At 39.6% G+C, this 18,476-nt stretch overlaps 1 protein-coding gene across 1 annotated transcript in view; it reads right to left on the bottom strand.

Annotated features, from left to right (window-relative positions):
* Positions 1-259: 259 nt before the first annotated feature.
* myo1d (myosin 1D) overlaps positions 260-18,476 on the bottom strand; it is a 128,852-nt gene continuing 110,635 nt past the window's right edge. The window contains exon 22 of the mRNA XM_063003078.1: positions 260-727. Within this exon, the coding sequence (XP_062859148.1) occupies positions 571-727 (157 nt within the window). The 3' untranslated portion in view covers positions 260-570. The remainder of the gene's footprint in view (positions 728-18,476) is intronic.

Here is an 18,476-nt window from a genome sequence, read left to right as displayed (position 1 = left end):
AGCACTGTATATGTTTTAACTATTTTAACAGTATATGGTCCATATAAACTGTGGGTTTTTTTTTTACATCAGTGGTAATATCTGCAATATCTACTAGAATTTAAGTTATAAGAAATTGAATACTCCTCTCAGAGCATTTAGCGAGACTATGGATATGCTCAACATATCCCTCTACATAACCTAAGCTAATCAAGACATAATATCTACTATATGGCCACTATGATCTTGGTTATATAGCCCCCCAAAAAAACACAAACACTTCCAGCATGTCAAAATATTGTTTAAGTACATCTGAATAATGCATCATATGTTCCTCATAAATAGAATATTTATGTGTCGCTTTATTTGGCTGAAATGTACATAAATAAGCACTGCACGACATTAATGATTACATGAAAGCTGGTTTAAAGCAAAAAAAATACATTTTTATCAAATGGAATGTTTTACATGGATTATCAGGTACTTAAACTTCCCGCTTCAAATAACCTGATTAATCTTAAAGCAAGTTTAATATGGCTTACAGTTTCAACTGATTTGGTGATGGCTTGGGATATCTTTCATTCATGCTGGTTAGTTGGCTGGCACAGCGAGAATGTAACCCGATCGGCTTTTGATGAAGTCTGGCTGTGACTGGTTGATTTTGGGCTCCACCACAACAGTACACTTTCTCCCATTCATACTGCACTGAATGGGACTGATGGTATTCACCTGCAGCTTACTCTTCTCACTACAGACAGAACACAGACAGAAATAGAATGTCTCAAAGATTGGTTTACATTAATATTAAATTAATAATTAATATTAACAATGGACACTAGTGCTTTTTATAACATTAAAACCACCTGCCTTGTAGTGCAGGCCCTCCAAAACTAAGCTAAAAGATTTTTAATGTTCTTCACGTCACCTGTCAGTGGTTTTAAAGCTGTAGCTGATCGGTGTGCTGATGTGCAGTTGATAAATCAGGTTCGGGTACATGTGATGTGATTCGGGTAATTTGCTAGGTTTGCAGATTACCCCTTTTCCACCAACGCAGAACAGGCTCCATTCTGGTTCCAAACTTTATTTTGAACCGGTTCAGTGTGTTTCCACCAAAAAAAAAGGTTCCAAACTGTGAACTTGTGTTCACACCTGGAACCAAGGATTATTCGTTTTTTCAGCGCTAACCGTGCATCATCTGTGGGCGTGTCAAAATGTAGAGGTTTGTGTGCTTTCACATGAGAAGCTACAAAGCCGCTTTTGCGCTGCTGTGCCGTAGCTTCCAATGGAGCTTGACGCTGTGGTTTGAGCCAATTTGTGGCAGATATTTTCAAAGTGCCTTTAATAAGACAAACTGTTTGATATGACGTGGTAAAAGCGACCCAGACAGTATGAAAACACCTAACGTGAAAAATGAAACTTAATGTGGCTTGTTGTACTAAAACAGCGACTGATACATTCAGCCACGTTAAGCTTTTTTTTACGTTAAGCTTTTTAGACTCTCCTGAGAAGCTGATCCTTAGCACCCCAAGCTGCATAACACAAGTTTAAAAGTAAAACCACATAAAAAAAACACCAAGGTTAGAAGAAACTCGGACAGAACCGGTTCAAGAACCAAAGTACTTTCTTTGAAAAGTGCTAAATGTGCCTGATCCTATTTGTAATCTATTTATTATATTATTATTAATTATATAAACTATTGATATAAACTGATCAGCCATAACATTAAAACCACCTTCTTGTTTCTACACTCACTGTCCATTTTATCAGCTCCACTTACCATATAGAAGAACTTTGTAGTTCTACAATTACTGACTGTAGTGCTTTTATTAACCTGTGGGGGTTCTTCAATGGTCAGGACCCCCACATGACCACCACAGAGCAGGTATTATTTAGGTTATGGATCATTCTCAGCACTGCACTGACAATGACATGGTAGTGGCGTGTTAGTGTGTGTTGTGCTGGTATGAGTGGATCAGACACAGCAGTGCTGCTGGAGTTTTTAAATACCGTGTCCACTCACTGTCCACTCTATTAGACACTCCTACCTAGTTGGTCCACCTTGTAGATGTAAAGTCAGAGACGATCGCTCATCTATTGCTGCTGTTTGAGTTGGTCATCTTCTAGACCTTAATCAGTGGTCACAAGACGCTGCCCACGGGGCGCTGTAGGTTGATCCACTCATACCAGCACAACACACACTAACACACCACCACCATGTCAGTGTCACTGCAGTGCTGAGAATGATCCACCACCCAAATAATACCTACTCTGTGGGGGTCCTGACCCTTGAAGAACAGCATGAAAAGGGGCAAACAAAGCATGCAGAGAAACAGATGAACTACAGTCAGTAATTGTACAACTACAAAGTGCTTCTATATGGTAAGTGGAGCTGATAAATGGACAGTGTGTGTAGAAACAAGGAGGTGATTGCATTACAGATGCAAATAAGGTCATAAAATAACAGTGACAAACCTAAAAAAATAACCAGCAATTAGAATATAATGCTTCTCTCCTTTGTGAAATGATTATTATTCTTAATTCCTTGCAAAGAAATAAATCCTAGCATTTCCAAAATGACCCGGCAGCCTACTGAAAGGAGCTGAAGTGAAAATCTAATTTAATCTTCTGTATTAAAGCACAGCTCTGATGTCTCAGCGATCTACTAAATTGGGGGATGACCTTTACAGGACGCTTACATAAGAAATCCCCCTGATGAAAGAACCTCTCGACAATAAAGCTGTCATTCCGCCCACATCTGCCTCACCTAAACAAGGCTGCCGCAGCCGTCGCTCTAGCAACACAGTAAACTATTCATGGTGTTAACGCCTCAGCTCAGAGCCGACGGGATGCTATCAGGTGATGATAATCTCTTACTTCAACCTTTCCTTACACCCTTACTAATTTTCTGTCTGAAGTAAATTGCAACTTCAATGCAGCTCACAATGCTTGTGCAGACAGAAATAAATTACAGATTTGAAAGTGTGTCACTGAGGGTCGACACTATGCTATGCAAAGCTTAGTAGTGCTTTCATTTGTCCTCATACTTTAAGTAACTACCAGCTTCAAGTCTTCAAGGGTAAAATCAAGATGCAGAAACCATGGTTAAGACTGTTACAGATTTTAAATGCAGCCTTAGGAGAAATAAGACCCAGGAAGCTATCAGAAACTGAACTGAGAAGTGGGAATTCACATTTACATCATTTACATCCTCCTCAAATTCAAGCTACAAAATGAGATGTCATGAATGTTTCTATGCCACCAAGGCAGGGGTGTCGAACTCATTTTCACACAAGGCCACATCTGCATAATGGTGGCCCTCAAAGGGCCGATTGTAACGTATCCTGCAGTGATTGCGCTCTGCCTTTTCAGTCTTGGACAATTTGTTGTTTTTTCTTGGAGGCTAAATTCTGTGTTTGGTGTCAAAATGCCAAATTTATGCTGTATATTTATAATGTATAGTAGGGGTGGGCGATATAATATTGTTTATGATAATACCGGTATAGTTGTAAATTCGATATGATTTTTGCCATATCGCGATATTGTTAGCAAACGCGCTGAAGCGAGTAACAGTGAAATAATGGCAACCAATGTAGAGAGTAGCACCGGAGTTAGAACTGAGGACGAACTAGTCACTAAAAGGGGAGCTACATCACTAGTGTGGAAGTTTTTCGGATACAGAAGGTCAGACTCCAAACAAACGACTGTAATTTGCACAACGTGCAAAAATACTGTGACGACAAATTTATTTCACCACCTAAAGCAAAAGCACCCACGTGAGTACGAGGAGTGTCAGTCACTGCAAGAATGATGTGAGGCCAAAAACTGTGTCAGTGAACGAACACGCCAAACCTAACATCACTCAGGCGAACATAGCGGGGGCATTCGCAAGTGGTACTCCGTATGACAAAAAAATTACTGAAGCAGTCACATTTTGGTTAGCTAAGGACATGGTGCCTATCCAAACGGTGGAAAGGGAGGATTTAAGCGGCTTGTTAAGAAGCTGGACCAAAGGTACAACATCCCTGAAGGGAAATATTTCTCGCAAATAGCATTGCCTCAACTGTATGACAAATGCTGTGCTAAGTTAGCCGCTATGCTAACGCTAACAGTTAAACAATTTGAGGGTAAAATATTTTTCTGTTGACTGTTATTGAAGATTTGTTGATTAGACAAAGAAATTGCTGCTGTTGTAAAAACAAATTGTTTACTTGTATAAAAATTGACTCCACACTTAAAGGATGCATTTTCATTTGCACTCAATTGTACACATTGTATTTAGTTTTGGCATTGATGTTACAAGGCTTTGTTTAGCAGGAAATATTTGAATCATTTGAAGGTTACTGTACTGGAAGTGATGCTTAATTTAATGTACATTTAGTAACATTTGTACCTTAGATTTCCTGACTGTCTGCAAAACAGTGTTTTTAAAATAAACTTTTTGAAAAAGTGTTCTTATATATCGCTAGTAAATATCGTTATCACCTTGCCTTGCCTTACTCCTTTTCCACAGACACGGCCTCATAACACAAGAGACGAACTGGTTTTTCTGCTTCAATTTTCTCTTATTGTACATTCTGGGATTATTTGTAAATATTTCTCAACATCACTTGTTGGAAAACCGCCACAGTTAAACGCTGATGTAAAAACATCGGCATGCATTGTGGGAGATGCAGTTTATGTACGATTTTACAGTGTATTTTAACACAATCATACGTCTTTTAAGCTCTCGCGGGTCACATAAAATGACGTGGCAGGCCGGATTTGGCCCACGAGCCTGACACGTGCACTAAAGGATACTTTTCATTGCATTGGCTCTTTACAAACAAACCAGCACATTCCTCTAAACACAGAGAAATATAAAACTCTAGTCTTTTCTAAATCTTCTGTACCTTGTATCTGTAAATGCGGCTGTGGGTTATTGCCCTCCTATCTGAGAAAGACTAGAATTACTGAAGAAACTAGACATGCAAAAAAGATGGATACAGAATAGACACTTCCATCTGCTGAAACTTTAGGTGTCTTTAGTTTGATCTGTTTGAGCATCAAAAGCTCATGAATGTATTTATAGTCCACATGCTATAGATGTAACCAAGTACTCTAAGCTGTACGCTAGCCTTATATTTATAGGCACACAGACGTCGGCAGCTGAAGCTAATCATGATTACTAACAAGGAATAAGTAGCTGTGGTTGCTCTCTTGGAGCGGTGGTAAAGCACACTAGCCCACTACTACTGAGATCTCTGGTTGTAATCTGACTGGTGTTATCAGTCAGTCAGGCATTTGCACTGACATGATTGGCTAATGTCTTTTGAGAGGACGGGAGATGGCCCAGACAGCCTAGCCACTGGTAGGTGCCAGTCCCAAGCCTGGATAAAATTAGGAGGATTGTGTCAGGAATGGTTTCTGGTGTAAAATTGTGCTAAATAAGATATGTGGACCAGATCCACTGTGGTGGAGTTTTTAAACACCTCACTGTAACTGCTGGACTGAGAATAGTCCACCAACCAAAAATATATCCAGCCAACAGTGTCCCGTGGGCAGCGTCCTGTGACCACTGATGAAGGTCTAGAAGATGACCAACTCAAACAGTAGCAATAGATGAGCGATCGTCTCTAACTTTACATCTACAAGGTGGACCAACTAGATAGGAGTGTCTAATAGAGTGGACAGTGAGTGGACACGGTATTTAAAAACTCCATCAGCGCTACTGTGTCTGATCCACAACACACACTGACACACCACCAACATGTCAGTGTCACTGCAGTGCTGAGAATGATCCACCACCTAAATAATACCTGCTCTGTGGGGGTCCTGTGGGAAACCTGACCATTAAAGAACAGGGTGAAAGCAGGTTAAAAAGGTATGTAGAGAAACAGATGGACTACAGTCAGTAATTGTAGAACTACAAAGTGCTTCTACATGGTAAATGGAGATGATAAAATGGACAGTGAGTGTAGAAACAAGGAGGTGGTTTTAATTTTATGGCTGATTAGTGTATAAAAGGTGGCATAAGTAACATACAGTTTAGTACAAAACGCTCTTTAGAATAAGCTTCATTTATGGCAATTTACATTTATTAACAAGATTTAGTGACATCAGATCAAAAAAAGGGAAAAAAACTGACACATTATTGCTAATCACTAGAAAAACTACTAGCCACATGACAAGAATACAAATTAAATGTATTATTATTATTATTATTATTATTATTATAAGATTATTGAATTTTTGGACCGGTCAATAGCAACATGACTTTAACTAGCATAAAGATTTTCTTCAGATCAAAAGGTGAAGCAGAACGTTCACTGCCCTGTGAGTCATTTCCTTTGGGGTACAGGACCATGGAGAACCATATGACCCAATGAAAAATCAATTATTTCCAACACTCCAACACATTGTGTTTTTTTAATAATTCAGTGAGACCAAAAGGGAAACAGATAAAAGACAATGAAAAAAGGGGGGAAAAAGGGGTTCTGATGAGGGTGCCACTGAAGGATACTTGTTGTTGTTATTTTGACCCCTGCATTGGCTTTTTACAAACAACCCAGCACATTCTTCTGAGCATCGAGAAACATAAAACTCTAGTCTTTTCTCACTACACCTTGTACATGTGGCTGTGGGTTATCGACCCCCTATCTGATAAAGACTGGAATTACTGACATGAAAAAGACGAATGCACACAGAACAGACACTTCCCTCCTGCTTTCCAAATATAGTAGACATGCTTCAGGCCAATTTGCCCCTCCACCTCAGAGAGAACAAAGTCTGCTGCTTGCTGGGAGCGTAGGAGCTGCTACACAGCAATCTTCATTCATTTATCGCCATAGGAAAGACCAGAATCTCCTGGCACCTCCATCTCCCAGTGCAGAAATCAATAAGGTTTCTGGAAATCATACTGACTCACATGGCTGCAGTACAGCTCTGTATCACTACCTCCTCCTGTTCCCTCTCAAATACGGCATGGCTACAGTCTGTCTGGGTTTTCGGGTATTATCATAGTAATAAAAGTAAGCATGACATTCTGGTTCTGGCTCTGTAACTATGAATCATGATATTATGGGATGTTAATGATTAATTGATAACCAACAAATAAATCAAATTATTCAATTACCGCTGTCAGTTAAAAGGTCACTTACATTTATTTCTAACAGCTCATGGTTTTTATCTGAAAGAAAGAATTCCGAATGCTGATTTGAGACTCGCTTTTACCCACCCTCAGTGTGCATGTGCCAAGTGTGTGTATACACTCATGAACAGAAAAAGCTGCTGTTCTTAATCAAACATAGCAGCTTTTTCATATGTTGATATTAGATAGATAGATAGATAGATAGATAGATGGATGGATGGATGGACGGACAGACAGACAGACAGACAGACAAGTACATAGGTAGGCAGGTAGATAGATAGGTAGGTAGATAGATAGACAGACAGACAGAAAGACAGACAGACAAGTACATAGGTAGGTAGGTAGGTAGGTAGGTAGGTAGATAGGTAGGTAGGTAGATAGGTAGGTAGATAGACAGACAGACAAGAAAGACAGACAGACAGACACACACATAGGTAGGCAGGTAGATAGACAGACAGACAACTAGATAGGTGGTAGATAGATAGACATTAGATAGATATTAGATCAATAGATAGATAGATAGATAGATAGATAGATAGACAGACAGACAGACAAACTAGATAGATAGATAGATAGATAGATCAATAGATAGATAGATAGATAGATAGACAGACAGACAGACACTCTAGATAGATAGATAGATGGATTAGATATATAGATAGACAGACAGATAGATAGATAGACAGACAGAGACAGACAGACCAGACTAGACAGACTAGAGTCAGACTAAGTATAAACAACAGGAGCAATTATATACATTGTTTTATATATAGGATAAAAAATAAATATAAAAATATTACTTAAATCATGAACTATGAAACTATTACACACAGAGAAGCAGTTTTGTGTAAGTACGAAGATGTTAATTACTGCACAAGTGGACCTGTGTGTAACATTAATTTTCTTTGGTGTGTTTTAAACATCATGATGTTAAGACTAGTAAAGTTAAGACTTCACTAGTGATATCCCACTCCTTTTTACTTATATGCATTGTAAACTGTACATCAGCCTAATAGACTAGTGGAGTTAAGACTTCACTAGTGAAAATCCACTCCTTTTTACTTATATGCATCGTAAACAGTACATACTATACTACACTGAGTGTCTAAATACTACAGACAACATGTGTAGTGCACTAATCTGAGGTACTTTTCAGTGCATTTGTATCTGAGATGCAGCCTATACAGATGTTCCAGTTTATGTCAAGCATGTCTAACTGGAGCTTGGGATAAAAAGCTAACCTACATAAACATTTTCTTAGGTTTGTTTTATTAAATATGAACAATGGAGAATATGAAGTAAATTAAGCCTTCAGCGCTAAATTACATTTTTTTTACTTATTAAAAATATAAGGAAGTATGGGTATTTGTCAGTTAGCTATTGGTACTACAATTGTAAGAAAGTTTTCGAAAATATTATTCAACCCTAGTAATTTTCCTCAAATGTTTTAATAGTTGGCAGCACTGTGGCATCACTGCAAAAAGGGCCTGAATTTAATTCCCCAGCCAGGTGGCCATGGTCCTTAATGTGTGGACTTTGCATGTCTTCCCTGTATCCATGTCATGTGATGAACTGGTGACCTGTCTGAAGTCTTTCCTACCTTTCACCTAATGCATCAGACCCACTGTGACCCTGACCTGTATAAAGTAGTAGTAAAACAGACAATAAATAAATGATTAAATTTACATTTTCATTTTCAGCAGACGCTTTTATCCAAAGCGACTTACACAATGAGCGGAACACGATGAGCAGTTGAGGGTTAAGGGCCTTGCTCAGGGACCCAACAGTGGCAACTTGGTGGTGGTGGGGCTTGAACCGGCAACCTTCTGTTTACTAGTCCAGTACCTTAACCACTGAGCTATCACTGACCCCTGAATGAATGAATGAATCAACCAATGAACCAAGTAATGAGTTAATAAATGAATAAATTAATCAATCGATCAATCAAGTAATAAGTTAATGAATGAATCAATCAATCAAGTAATAAGTTAATGAATGAATGAATTAATCAATCTATCAAGTAATGAGTTAAAGAATGAATCAATCAATCAAGTAATGAGTTAATAAATGAATAAATTAATCAATCGATCAATCAAGTAATAAGTTAATGAATGAATCAATCAATCAAGTAATAAGTTAATGAATGAATGAATTAATCAATCTATCAAGTAATGAGTTAAAGAATGAATCAATCAATCAAGTAATGAGTTAATGAATGAATGAATCAATCGATCAATCAAGTAATAAGTTAATGAATTAATGAATCAATTGATCAATCAAGTAATAAGTTAATGAACGAATGAATGAATCAATCAATCAAGTAATGAGTTAAAGGATGAATGAACATAATTAATAATTTTTTTATAATTAATAATTTAATAATTTTACTAGCATTAAAATCTTACTTAAACAGGTCTTGCTTCACACAGATGATGCATTACTGAATAAAACGGACCTGTTTAGATTTATTGGGTTTATATTTTGTAATAAACTGGAGAATAAAGGTCTGACTTGTTAGGATGAAAAAGCTTTAAAAGATCGATAAAGTTAATCTGTAATCACAGAGCACAACAAACAGAGAGCAGGACCTGCATTATCTCTTCAGCTTCCCGTCTGCATGTTAATATACGCTACACTGACTCTGAAGTGCTTTAGCATTGATCAGTGAGTGGTGAAACTGAGCAGGAAGCAGATGTATGGATGGACAGATGGGTTGGAAGGCAGAAACAGACGGCGGAGTTGAGGTGTTAATTCACTTATCTCTGTGTGAAGTACAAAAAAGGGTTTGAAGCCAGACCTGCTGATAAGGTGCAGTATTCCGAGAACTGAAAAGCAAAGTCACTCACGGAAACAAGTCTGAGCCATTTAGAGTCTGTTTCCTAAACTGCATAATATTTGCCATCCATGTATCATTTAGATCTCAACAAAGATATACTATATTGCCAAAAGTATTCACTCACCCATCCAAATCATTAAATTCAGGTGTTCTAATCACATCCATGGCCACAGGTGTATAAAACCAAGCACCTAGGCATGCAGACTGCTTCTACAAACATTTTTTGTAGGAACTCTTAATGCTTCAGTATACCAAGAGATTTTGGACAATTTCATGTTCCCAACTTTGTGGGAACAGTTTGGGTTTGGCCCCTTTCTGTTCCAACATGAGGTCCATAAAGACATGAATGAGCAAGTTTGGTGTGGAAGAACCTGACTGGCCTGCACAGAGTCCTGACCTCAACCCGATAGAACACCTTTGGGATGAATTAGAGCGGAGACTGTGAGCCAGGCCTTCTCGTTCAACATCAGTGCCTGACCTCACAAATGCGCTTCTGGAAGAATGGTCAAAAATTCCCATAAACACACTCCTAAACCTTGTGAAAAGCCTTCCCAGAAGAGTTGAAGCTGTTATAGCTGCAGAGGGTGGGCCGACATCATATTAAACCCTATGGATTAAGAATGGGATGTCACTCAAGTATGTGAAGTGTGAAAGAAATGAAGTAAGAATAAATAGTGTAAATCAGAGTTTTTCAAACCCTGGGTTGCGACCCTTGGGTGGGTAGCACGCCAAAAAAATGGGTCGCAGAGAATAATAATAATAATTAAATACGTGAATTATAACAAACACAAACATGAAATGAACTTGTACACAAACGCCCCCTTGTGGAGGCTTTATGTTACATCTTGTAAACCACAGTGGGACCAGATTATACTAGACCAGTATATTTAGTTTGTGTTTCCTTTTGATGCATTGTTTGTGTTGCCTGGGTCAAGATAAAAATCATGGACAAAATGTGGGTTGCTTGTTTAAAAAAACCCTGGTCTAAATAACTAGTCTAAATAATATAATAGTGGCTATAAAATGTAGAAGCAGAGTGTAGAAGCAGATGTGTTGTACTCTATGCAGTCTTTGTATGTAGAAAAGTCATATGTAGGATGACAATGGTCCATCACTTAAATAACATCTGGTCAGTAAGGGTCCTATGGGGGTTTCTTTTGATTGATGCAGTTCAAATACGCAACAAACTGTAATGCACTGTGTATTGTGACACCTTTCTATCAGAACCAGCATTAACTTCTTCAGAAATTTGAGCTACAGTAGCTCGTCTGTTGAATCGGACCACACGAGCCAGCCTTGGCTGCTCTTGACCCTGTCACTGGTTTACCACTGTTTTGATAGATACTGATCACTGCAGACCGGGAACACCCCACAAGAGCTGCAGTTTTGGAGATGCTCTGACCCAGTCGTCTAGCGATCAGAATTTGGCACTTGTCAAACTCGCTCAAATCCTTACGCTTGTCCATTTTTCCTGCTTCTAACACATCAGCTTTGAGGATAAAATGTTCACCTGCTGCCTAATATGTCCCACCCACTAACAGGTGCCGTGATGAAGAGATAATCAGTGTTATTCACCTGTCAGTGGTCATAATGTTATTCCTTGCCGGTGTATGTGTACCTAATAAAGCACTTGGTTAGACTAGGTCTAATAAGATTTGCTAGCCAAAAGGAATCTGGTGTATTTTAATAAATCATCAAGTACTTATAGTTGACGTTATGTTTGTACCCCTTTCATCTACACAAAAAGTACAATTATACCACATTACAGCATTTAGGAGATGCTTTTAGCCAAAGTGACTTAAAATCGTGACTAAAGAGAATGCAAGCAATTGAGAGTTAAGGTTCTTGCTCAGGGACTTAACATTGGTAATATGGAGGTGGTGGGACTTGAAACAACAACCTTCTGAATCCTAGTTAAGTACCCTAACTGTTTAGCTACTACTGCCCAACAGTGAAGCTCATGTTATCTCAGCCCAGCTGGCTGATATTTGGCTATGAATGTGAGTTGGGGGGAACGGTCAAACAGCCTAGTCATTGGTTAGTGTACTCGTCAGTGTGCTTGCAGTGCCAGTCCCAAGCCCGGATAAAAAAAGAGGGCTGTGTCATGAAGAGCATCTGGTGTTAAAACTGTGCCAAATTAGGTATGTGGACCAGAATGATCTGCTGTGGCGACTCCGATATATAGGAACAGGCAAAAAAACAAAAAAACAAAAAGAAAAGTGGCTTTCGGGAAATGCCTAGACTGTTTGGCCATTCCCCCCCTCAACCGCCAGCCAAGGCCAATTACGTATGTATATGCTTGACTGGCGGATAGCTCAGCTGAGATTCAAATATGAAAACAGCTTCAGACACATACTTAAGCTGACATGAACACACCCCACACCAAATATTGAGATATGCTATTATTATGTCCCACCAATACAGTGATCTAAAATCATAAATAAACAAATTCTACTCACTATATTTGCATTTGTTAGAATTCTTTAGAATATGTTAGAATGGCAGGACACCCCAATCCCCTCACCCTCAGGTGGATTTGGTCCCCCCAATTCATGGCTATGAATAAAACTGTACTTTATCTATCTATACTGTAATCTGGATTATATACATGTTCAGTTTAGAGCAAGTGAAACAGTTATGACCTGTAATGAAAGTTGGAAACAAATGGAAACCAGTGTGTTGGTCCACATGTTTGTTTGTTTGTTTATTAGGATTTTAACGTCATGTTTTACACTTCGGTTACATTCATGACAGGAATGGTTACACAAGATTCATCAGTTCACAAGGTTATATCAAACACAGTCTTGGACAATTTAGTATCTCCAATTTACCTCACTTGCATGTCTTTGGACTGTGGGAAGAAACCGGAGCACCCGGAGAAAACCCACACGGACACGGGGAGAACATGGAAACTCCACACTGAAAGGACTTGGACCGCCCCACCTGGGGATCGAATCCAGGACCTTCTTGCTGTGAGGCGACAGTGCTACCCACTTAGCCACCGTGCTGACCTGGTCCATATGTAGTGCACAGAAGTAAAAGGTACAAAACCTGAGTTATGGCCCACTTGACTGGACTGTTGCATAATGCAGTAGCAATATAAAGGTTAAGACACCAGGGCATACCAAGCATGCCGATTATAGACAGAAAACTTTTGTACACTGAATTTAAAGTCATGTTTACGAGCACTGATAATGCAGCAAGCTAGCAGTGGTACAAATCTCAAACGAGTGGGCAGTACAGGAGAGGAAGACAGAAGTGCAGCAATGCAGGGATACTAAAAGTAGGTCAGATTCACACACATATAGACCCATGAACACACACATTAAACTGAACACACTGCACTAATCCATCTACCAAAGTCACCAGACCGACCCCCCCCCCCCCCCATTTGTGCACCCCTCAGGCTCTCTCATAGCAGGAGTGGAACATGACAAACTACCACAGGCGGTCAGGTCAAGGGAAAACTCCATGCTTTTACAAAGAAAGAGAAAAGCAAATGAATACAGCAGTGTGAGTCAGGGTGTGGCAGAGAGAGAGCACACATCGCTGGGACTCGAAATATGAACAAGATAGAACAGAATTTATCATATATACATATCATATATACCTGTCATATATACATACACAGGTGTACAGTACAGCAAAAATTCTTTCTTTGCATATCCCAGCTTGGTTGAAATAGCATTGTATGGCACCCCTGGAGCTGAGAGAGTTAAGGGCCTTTCTCAAGGGCCCAAAAGTAGCAGCATGGCAGAGCTGGAATTCAAACTCTCAACCTTTCAATTGATAGCCCAAAGCTCTACCCACTAGGCTACCACTGTTCGTTTTGCTTTGATGTAACAAAATATTATATAATGAAGGTTGGTGTGTGACTCTCCATGCGTGTTACGGATCTTCACATGAACCCTGGCTACTGCACACGTGTTCTGGCGTGTGTTAGTTACAGCTTTTCTCGGTCAGAATGGAGGTCTGCAGTAGTAGAGGATGCGAAATGTGATCAGGTGATTGACTATAACTAGATTGGGAGGAAAATGCATCCAAGAAAAAAAATAAAGAATGGATTAAGATATAATACTGCATGCCAGACAAAAATAAATGCCCACAGACCTTATATATAATGGTTAAGGCACTACCTAATTCATGGCCATGAAAATCGTGTCAAGGACCGTGAACTGAGCTTTTGTGTAATATGCAATTGGCTGTAAAATTAAAAATGTAAGGTTTGTGTTTAGAAATGTAAAATTTTTCAATGGTGTAGCATTCAAGTGCTTTACATTTACTGCTTAATTTGCACTACAAGGCATCCTAGTGTAACCAAGCGACTTTAGAGTTTGCTGAGTTTATATAGAAAGAAATAAACTGTACATAAACAAACTACCGGAAGCATAAAACTTTACTGGCTTGTTCTTTTGAGGCGCAGCACAGTCTACAGAGAGATGATCATGTGCGTAGAGAGCCACACTTTTCCAATGATTATGGAATCTCCAAATGGACAAAAATTACATCACATACATTAAAAATGGTCAGCACACTACAGCACAACAAATTGCCCGTTACACTAGCAATCCTATGGCAATTCAGTTAGCAATCGGTTAGTCAAAATGTCCAAGACACAAAACACTACACAGGTAACGGAGTTTGGAAAACTACCAACCAATTCTGTGGACATGGAGGTGGTGTGTGAAAACACGGACGAGTATTTTTGTTTTTGAGACAGAACATGAAGTCTGCACTGTCGCTGGATGTTCTAGGTTTACATTCAACCATGAAGGTAGTCTGTGCTGACACCACCACCATGTAGTCTGTGCTGACACCACCACCATGTCAGTGTCACTGCAGTGCTGAGAATGATCCACCACCCAAATAATACCTGCTCTGTGGTGGTTCTGTGGGGGTCATGACCATTGAAGAACAGGGTAAAAGCAGGTTAAAAAGAAACAGATGGGCTACAGTCAGTAATTTTAGAACTACAAAGTGCTTCTATACGGTAAGTGGAGCTGATAAAATGGACAGTCAGTGTAGAAACAAGGAGGTGGTTTTAATGTTATGGCTGATCAGTGTAGATCATGGAAGTCTTGGCTTAGGATTTAGGATTTTAACTATATGCAGTCTCTGTATGCCCTTACATTTATTCTTTTCCACAAAGAAAACATTAAAATGACTGTGGTAATCACCCACACACTACACAACGCAGTGAATAGATACTGGGATAAAAATAAGCATCTTTAAGGTGTTGCTATAGCTTGTATAATAAGAAAAGCTTGATGCAGTGAACACTGCTTTGAGTTTGGTTGGCTGTGAAATGCAGCAGTGACTCTGACCTTAATCTGCTCGGAAAAACAGCAGCACAGTCACCCGATTTGAACCTGCATTTCCATAAATTAGCAGGAAATTCTCTTTCTGAAAAAGACTGAATCCTCATCTCTGGTCCGTCTCTCACACGTGCAAACACGGGAGATGAGCCATTAGCATTCTCCGCCTGGGCGGCTTCCTAATGGGCTAAATTTCAGCCGATATAGCGCGGATAGGCCGGTTGCTATGGCGACTGCATCTGCAGCAGAGTCCGAGAGGAGGGGCGAACGGGTACGGGAGAGGAGGAGGGTGCGAGGCAGAGGAAGAAACCAGGGAAGGAGGCGAGAGAGAGAGAGAGAGAGAGAGAAGGAAGGGGGAGGGGAGCAGTGATCGAGAGGATGGAGAAAGTGAGAAGAAAGGAGCGGAGAAAAACAAGAGGCGAGGGAGCAGATCTCCGACGAGTCTGTAATTGGGATTCAGAGCAGAGAATGACCTTCCTGAAAGAGACCTGAGTGTAGGACAGTAGTCTCATGATCCATTTTCTCTGGGACACACAGAGTCGAGGAGAGATCGCATTACTGCAGAAAGCATTCACACACACGTTAAGGAATAAAAGGTATTATTATGAAATTCATGCTGTTATAGCAGCAAAATAGCAAACGAAACATCAAGGGAGAGAGAAAGGAGATGTGTAGCTATTTGTCATGAGTCTACGGTGCAGTTTGCAAAGCACAGCAGGTTGTTTCACAGGTCAGAGTCTCTCTGGCCTCTTTCCATCATCTGTGCTCTGAACGCAGGCATTAATGCTGACTCTCACTATCTTCTAATACGTCGTCCTGACTTCTACTATACACGCTTCCTCAATCCGACCTCATCCACTGTCATCTAATAATTGCATTACTGTGATGGATTGTCATCCTGTCCAGGGGGTATTCTGCTTTTTGCTTATTGTTTTTCAAGTGGTGCCATTAAGTATTATTTACATAAACACATTTTAGTATCTAAAGAAATGACATTTCATGTTCTAGCTGACCATCTCGACTGTATTTTGTAAATATAAAGAATTTTTTGTAATTTAATGCCTGCAACACACTTAGAAAAGTTGGGACAGGAGCAAAACAGCTGAGTGGAAAGTATTACATTTTTTAAAATATTTAAATATTTAATTTATATTATTTTGAAACATCCCACAATAAGCAGGTGAATTGGCATTAGGTAAAGGTATCATAATTGGGTATAAAAGGAGGATCCACCAAAGGCTCAATCAGTGAAAGCAAAGATGGGTCATGGCTCACTACTTTGTGCCAAATTTATGATTGAATTGTCAATCATTTCACAAAGAACATTTCTCGTCATGCCCAACCTTTTTTAACTGCGTTGAGAAAACCAGTTAGTCAGCAAAAACATTGGATTTTTTTCTTGCAAATATTGCAGTTTGCACAATACTATATTTTTGCACCTTACTCTTTGTTTATCTCTGCTGCTATAAAACCCTATGCTGCTAACTGTACAGTATATCTGTGTGTGTGTGGGGGGGGGGTTATGATGCTGGAGCCTATCCCAGCTTTTCAGTGGGCACAAGGTACACAGTAACACCCTGGATGGGGTGCCAGGGGCGCCAGTCCATCGCAGGGCAGACACATATACACACATACACACACCCATTCACCTATAGAGCAATTCAGTGTCTCCAATTAACCTGACTGCATGTTTTTGGACTGTGGGAGGAAACCAACATGCAAACTCCACACAGAATGGACCCGGACCGCCCCGCCTGGGGATCGAACCCGGAACCTCCCTTCTGTGAGATGACAGTGCTACCCACCGAGCCACCGTGCCGCCCTCATATAGAATTGTGTATTAAAAAACAAAAAAAACAAAACATATAATCCATAGTTAATATAATATAAATATATAATAGACTTTGAAGACCTTAACCAACAAGAACGTAAACATTTGATGCACATAGATTTAAGGATTCAAATTATTAATTACAAATCTTGTGTTTGCAGAGCGTAGGATTGAGACTTATGATATACAGTCATGTGACTGTAAAAAAAATTAATAATTTAATAATTAAAAAATTAGGACACCCTATGAAAGCCTGTATATTTTTTAACATATTTGAACTTGAGGATATTTAATATCAATTTTAACAATACTGAGGGATCCAAGTAATATGACTAAACAATGAAAAATTAAGAAAGGCCTTTTTACAACTTTCTGTAAAATGTTATTGAAAAAGAATGCAATTTCTGGTGAGGAATAAATTAGGACACCCCTACATATTGTCCCACTTAAAATAGTTAAGATCACACACAGGTGTATCACATCAGGTGCACATGATCAGAACATTGTTACCCAGCATTTTGAATGAGGCTTGCCCTATTTAAACCTCAGAAAATTAGTTTGGTGTGTCCCTGACTGTTGAAGTGAGAGTGAGCACCATGGTGAGATCCAAAGAGCTGTCTGAGGCCCTCAGAAAGAAGATTGTGGCTGCTTATGAGTCTGGTAAGGGATTTCAAAAGATCTCAAAAGAATTTGACATCAGCCATTAAACCATCCGGAAAATTGTTTACAAGTGGAGGACATTCAAAACAACTGCGACCACGCCCAGGTCTGGCCGTCCAAGCAAGTTCACCCCCAGAGCAGACCGTAAGATGTTAAAAGAAGTCATGAAAAATCCTAAAATTTCATCACAGGACCTACAGCAGGCTCTTGCTACTGTCGATGTGAAAGTGCATGACTCAACTATAAGAAAGAGACTACACAAGTTTAATTTTCATGGGAGGTGTGCAAGGAGGAAACCTTTGCTCTCTAAGAAAAACATTAAGGCCAGACTGAAGTTTGCCAGAGAGAACGCAGACAAAGACCATGACTTCTGGAATAATGTTCTTTGGACAGATGAGTCTAAAATTGAATTATTTGGACACCATAACAGAAGACATGTTTGGCGTAAACCAAAAACAGCATTCCAAGAAAAGAACCTCATACCAACTGTGAAGCATGGAGGTGGAAGTATCATGGTTTGGGGATGCTTTGCTGCAGCAGGACCTGGCCAGCTCACCATCATATAATCCACCATGAATTCTACTGTGTATCAGAGGGTGCTTGAGGAACATGTGAAACCATCTGTAAAAAAATTAAAGCTGAAGCGGAACTGGACCCTGCAACATGACAATGACCCAAAACATAACAGTAAATCCACCAAGGACTGGCTGAAAACTAAGAAGTGGAGAG

The sequence above is a fragment of the Trichomycterus rosablanca genome, chromosome 10 (genome assembly GCF_030014385.1).
Source record: "Trichomycterus rosablanca isolate fTriRos1 chromosome 10, fTriRos1.hap1, whole genome shotgun sequence".
Taxonomy (NCBI): domain Eukaryota; kingdom Metazoa; phylum Chordata; class Actinopteri; order Siluriformes; family Trichomycteridae; genus Trichomycterus; species Trichomycterus rosablanca.
The sequence above is the reverse complement of the archived record's forward strand: the minus strand, read 5'-3'. Positions and strand labels throughout refer to the sequence as shown.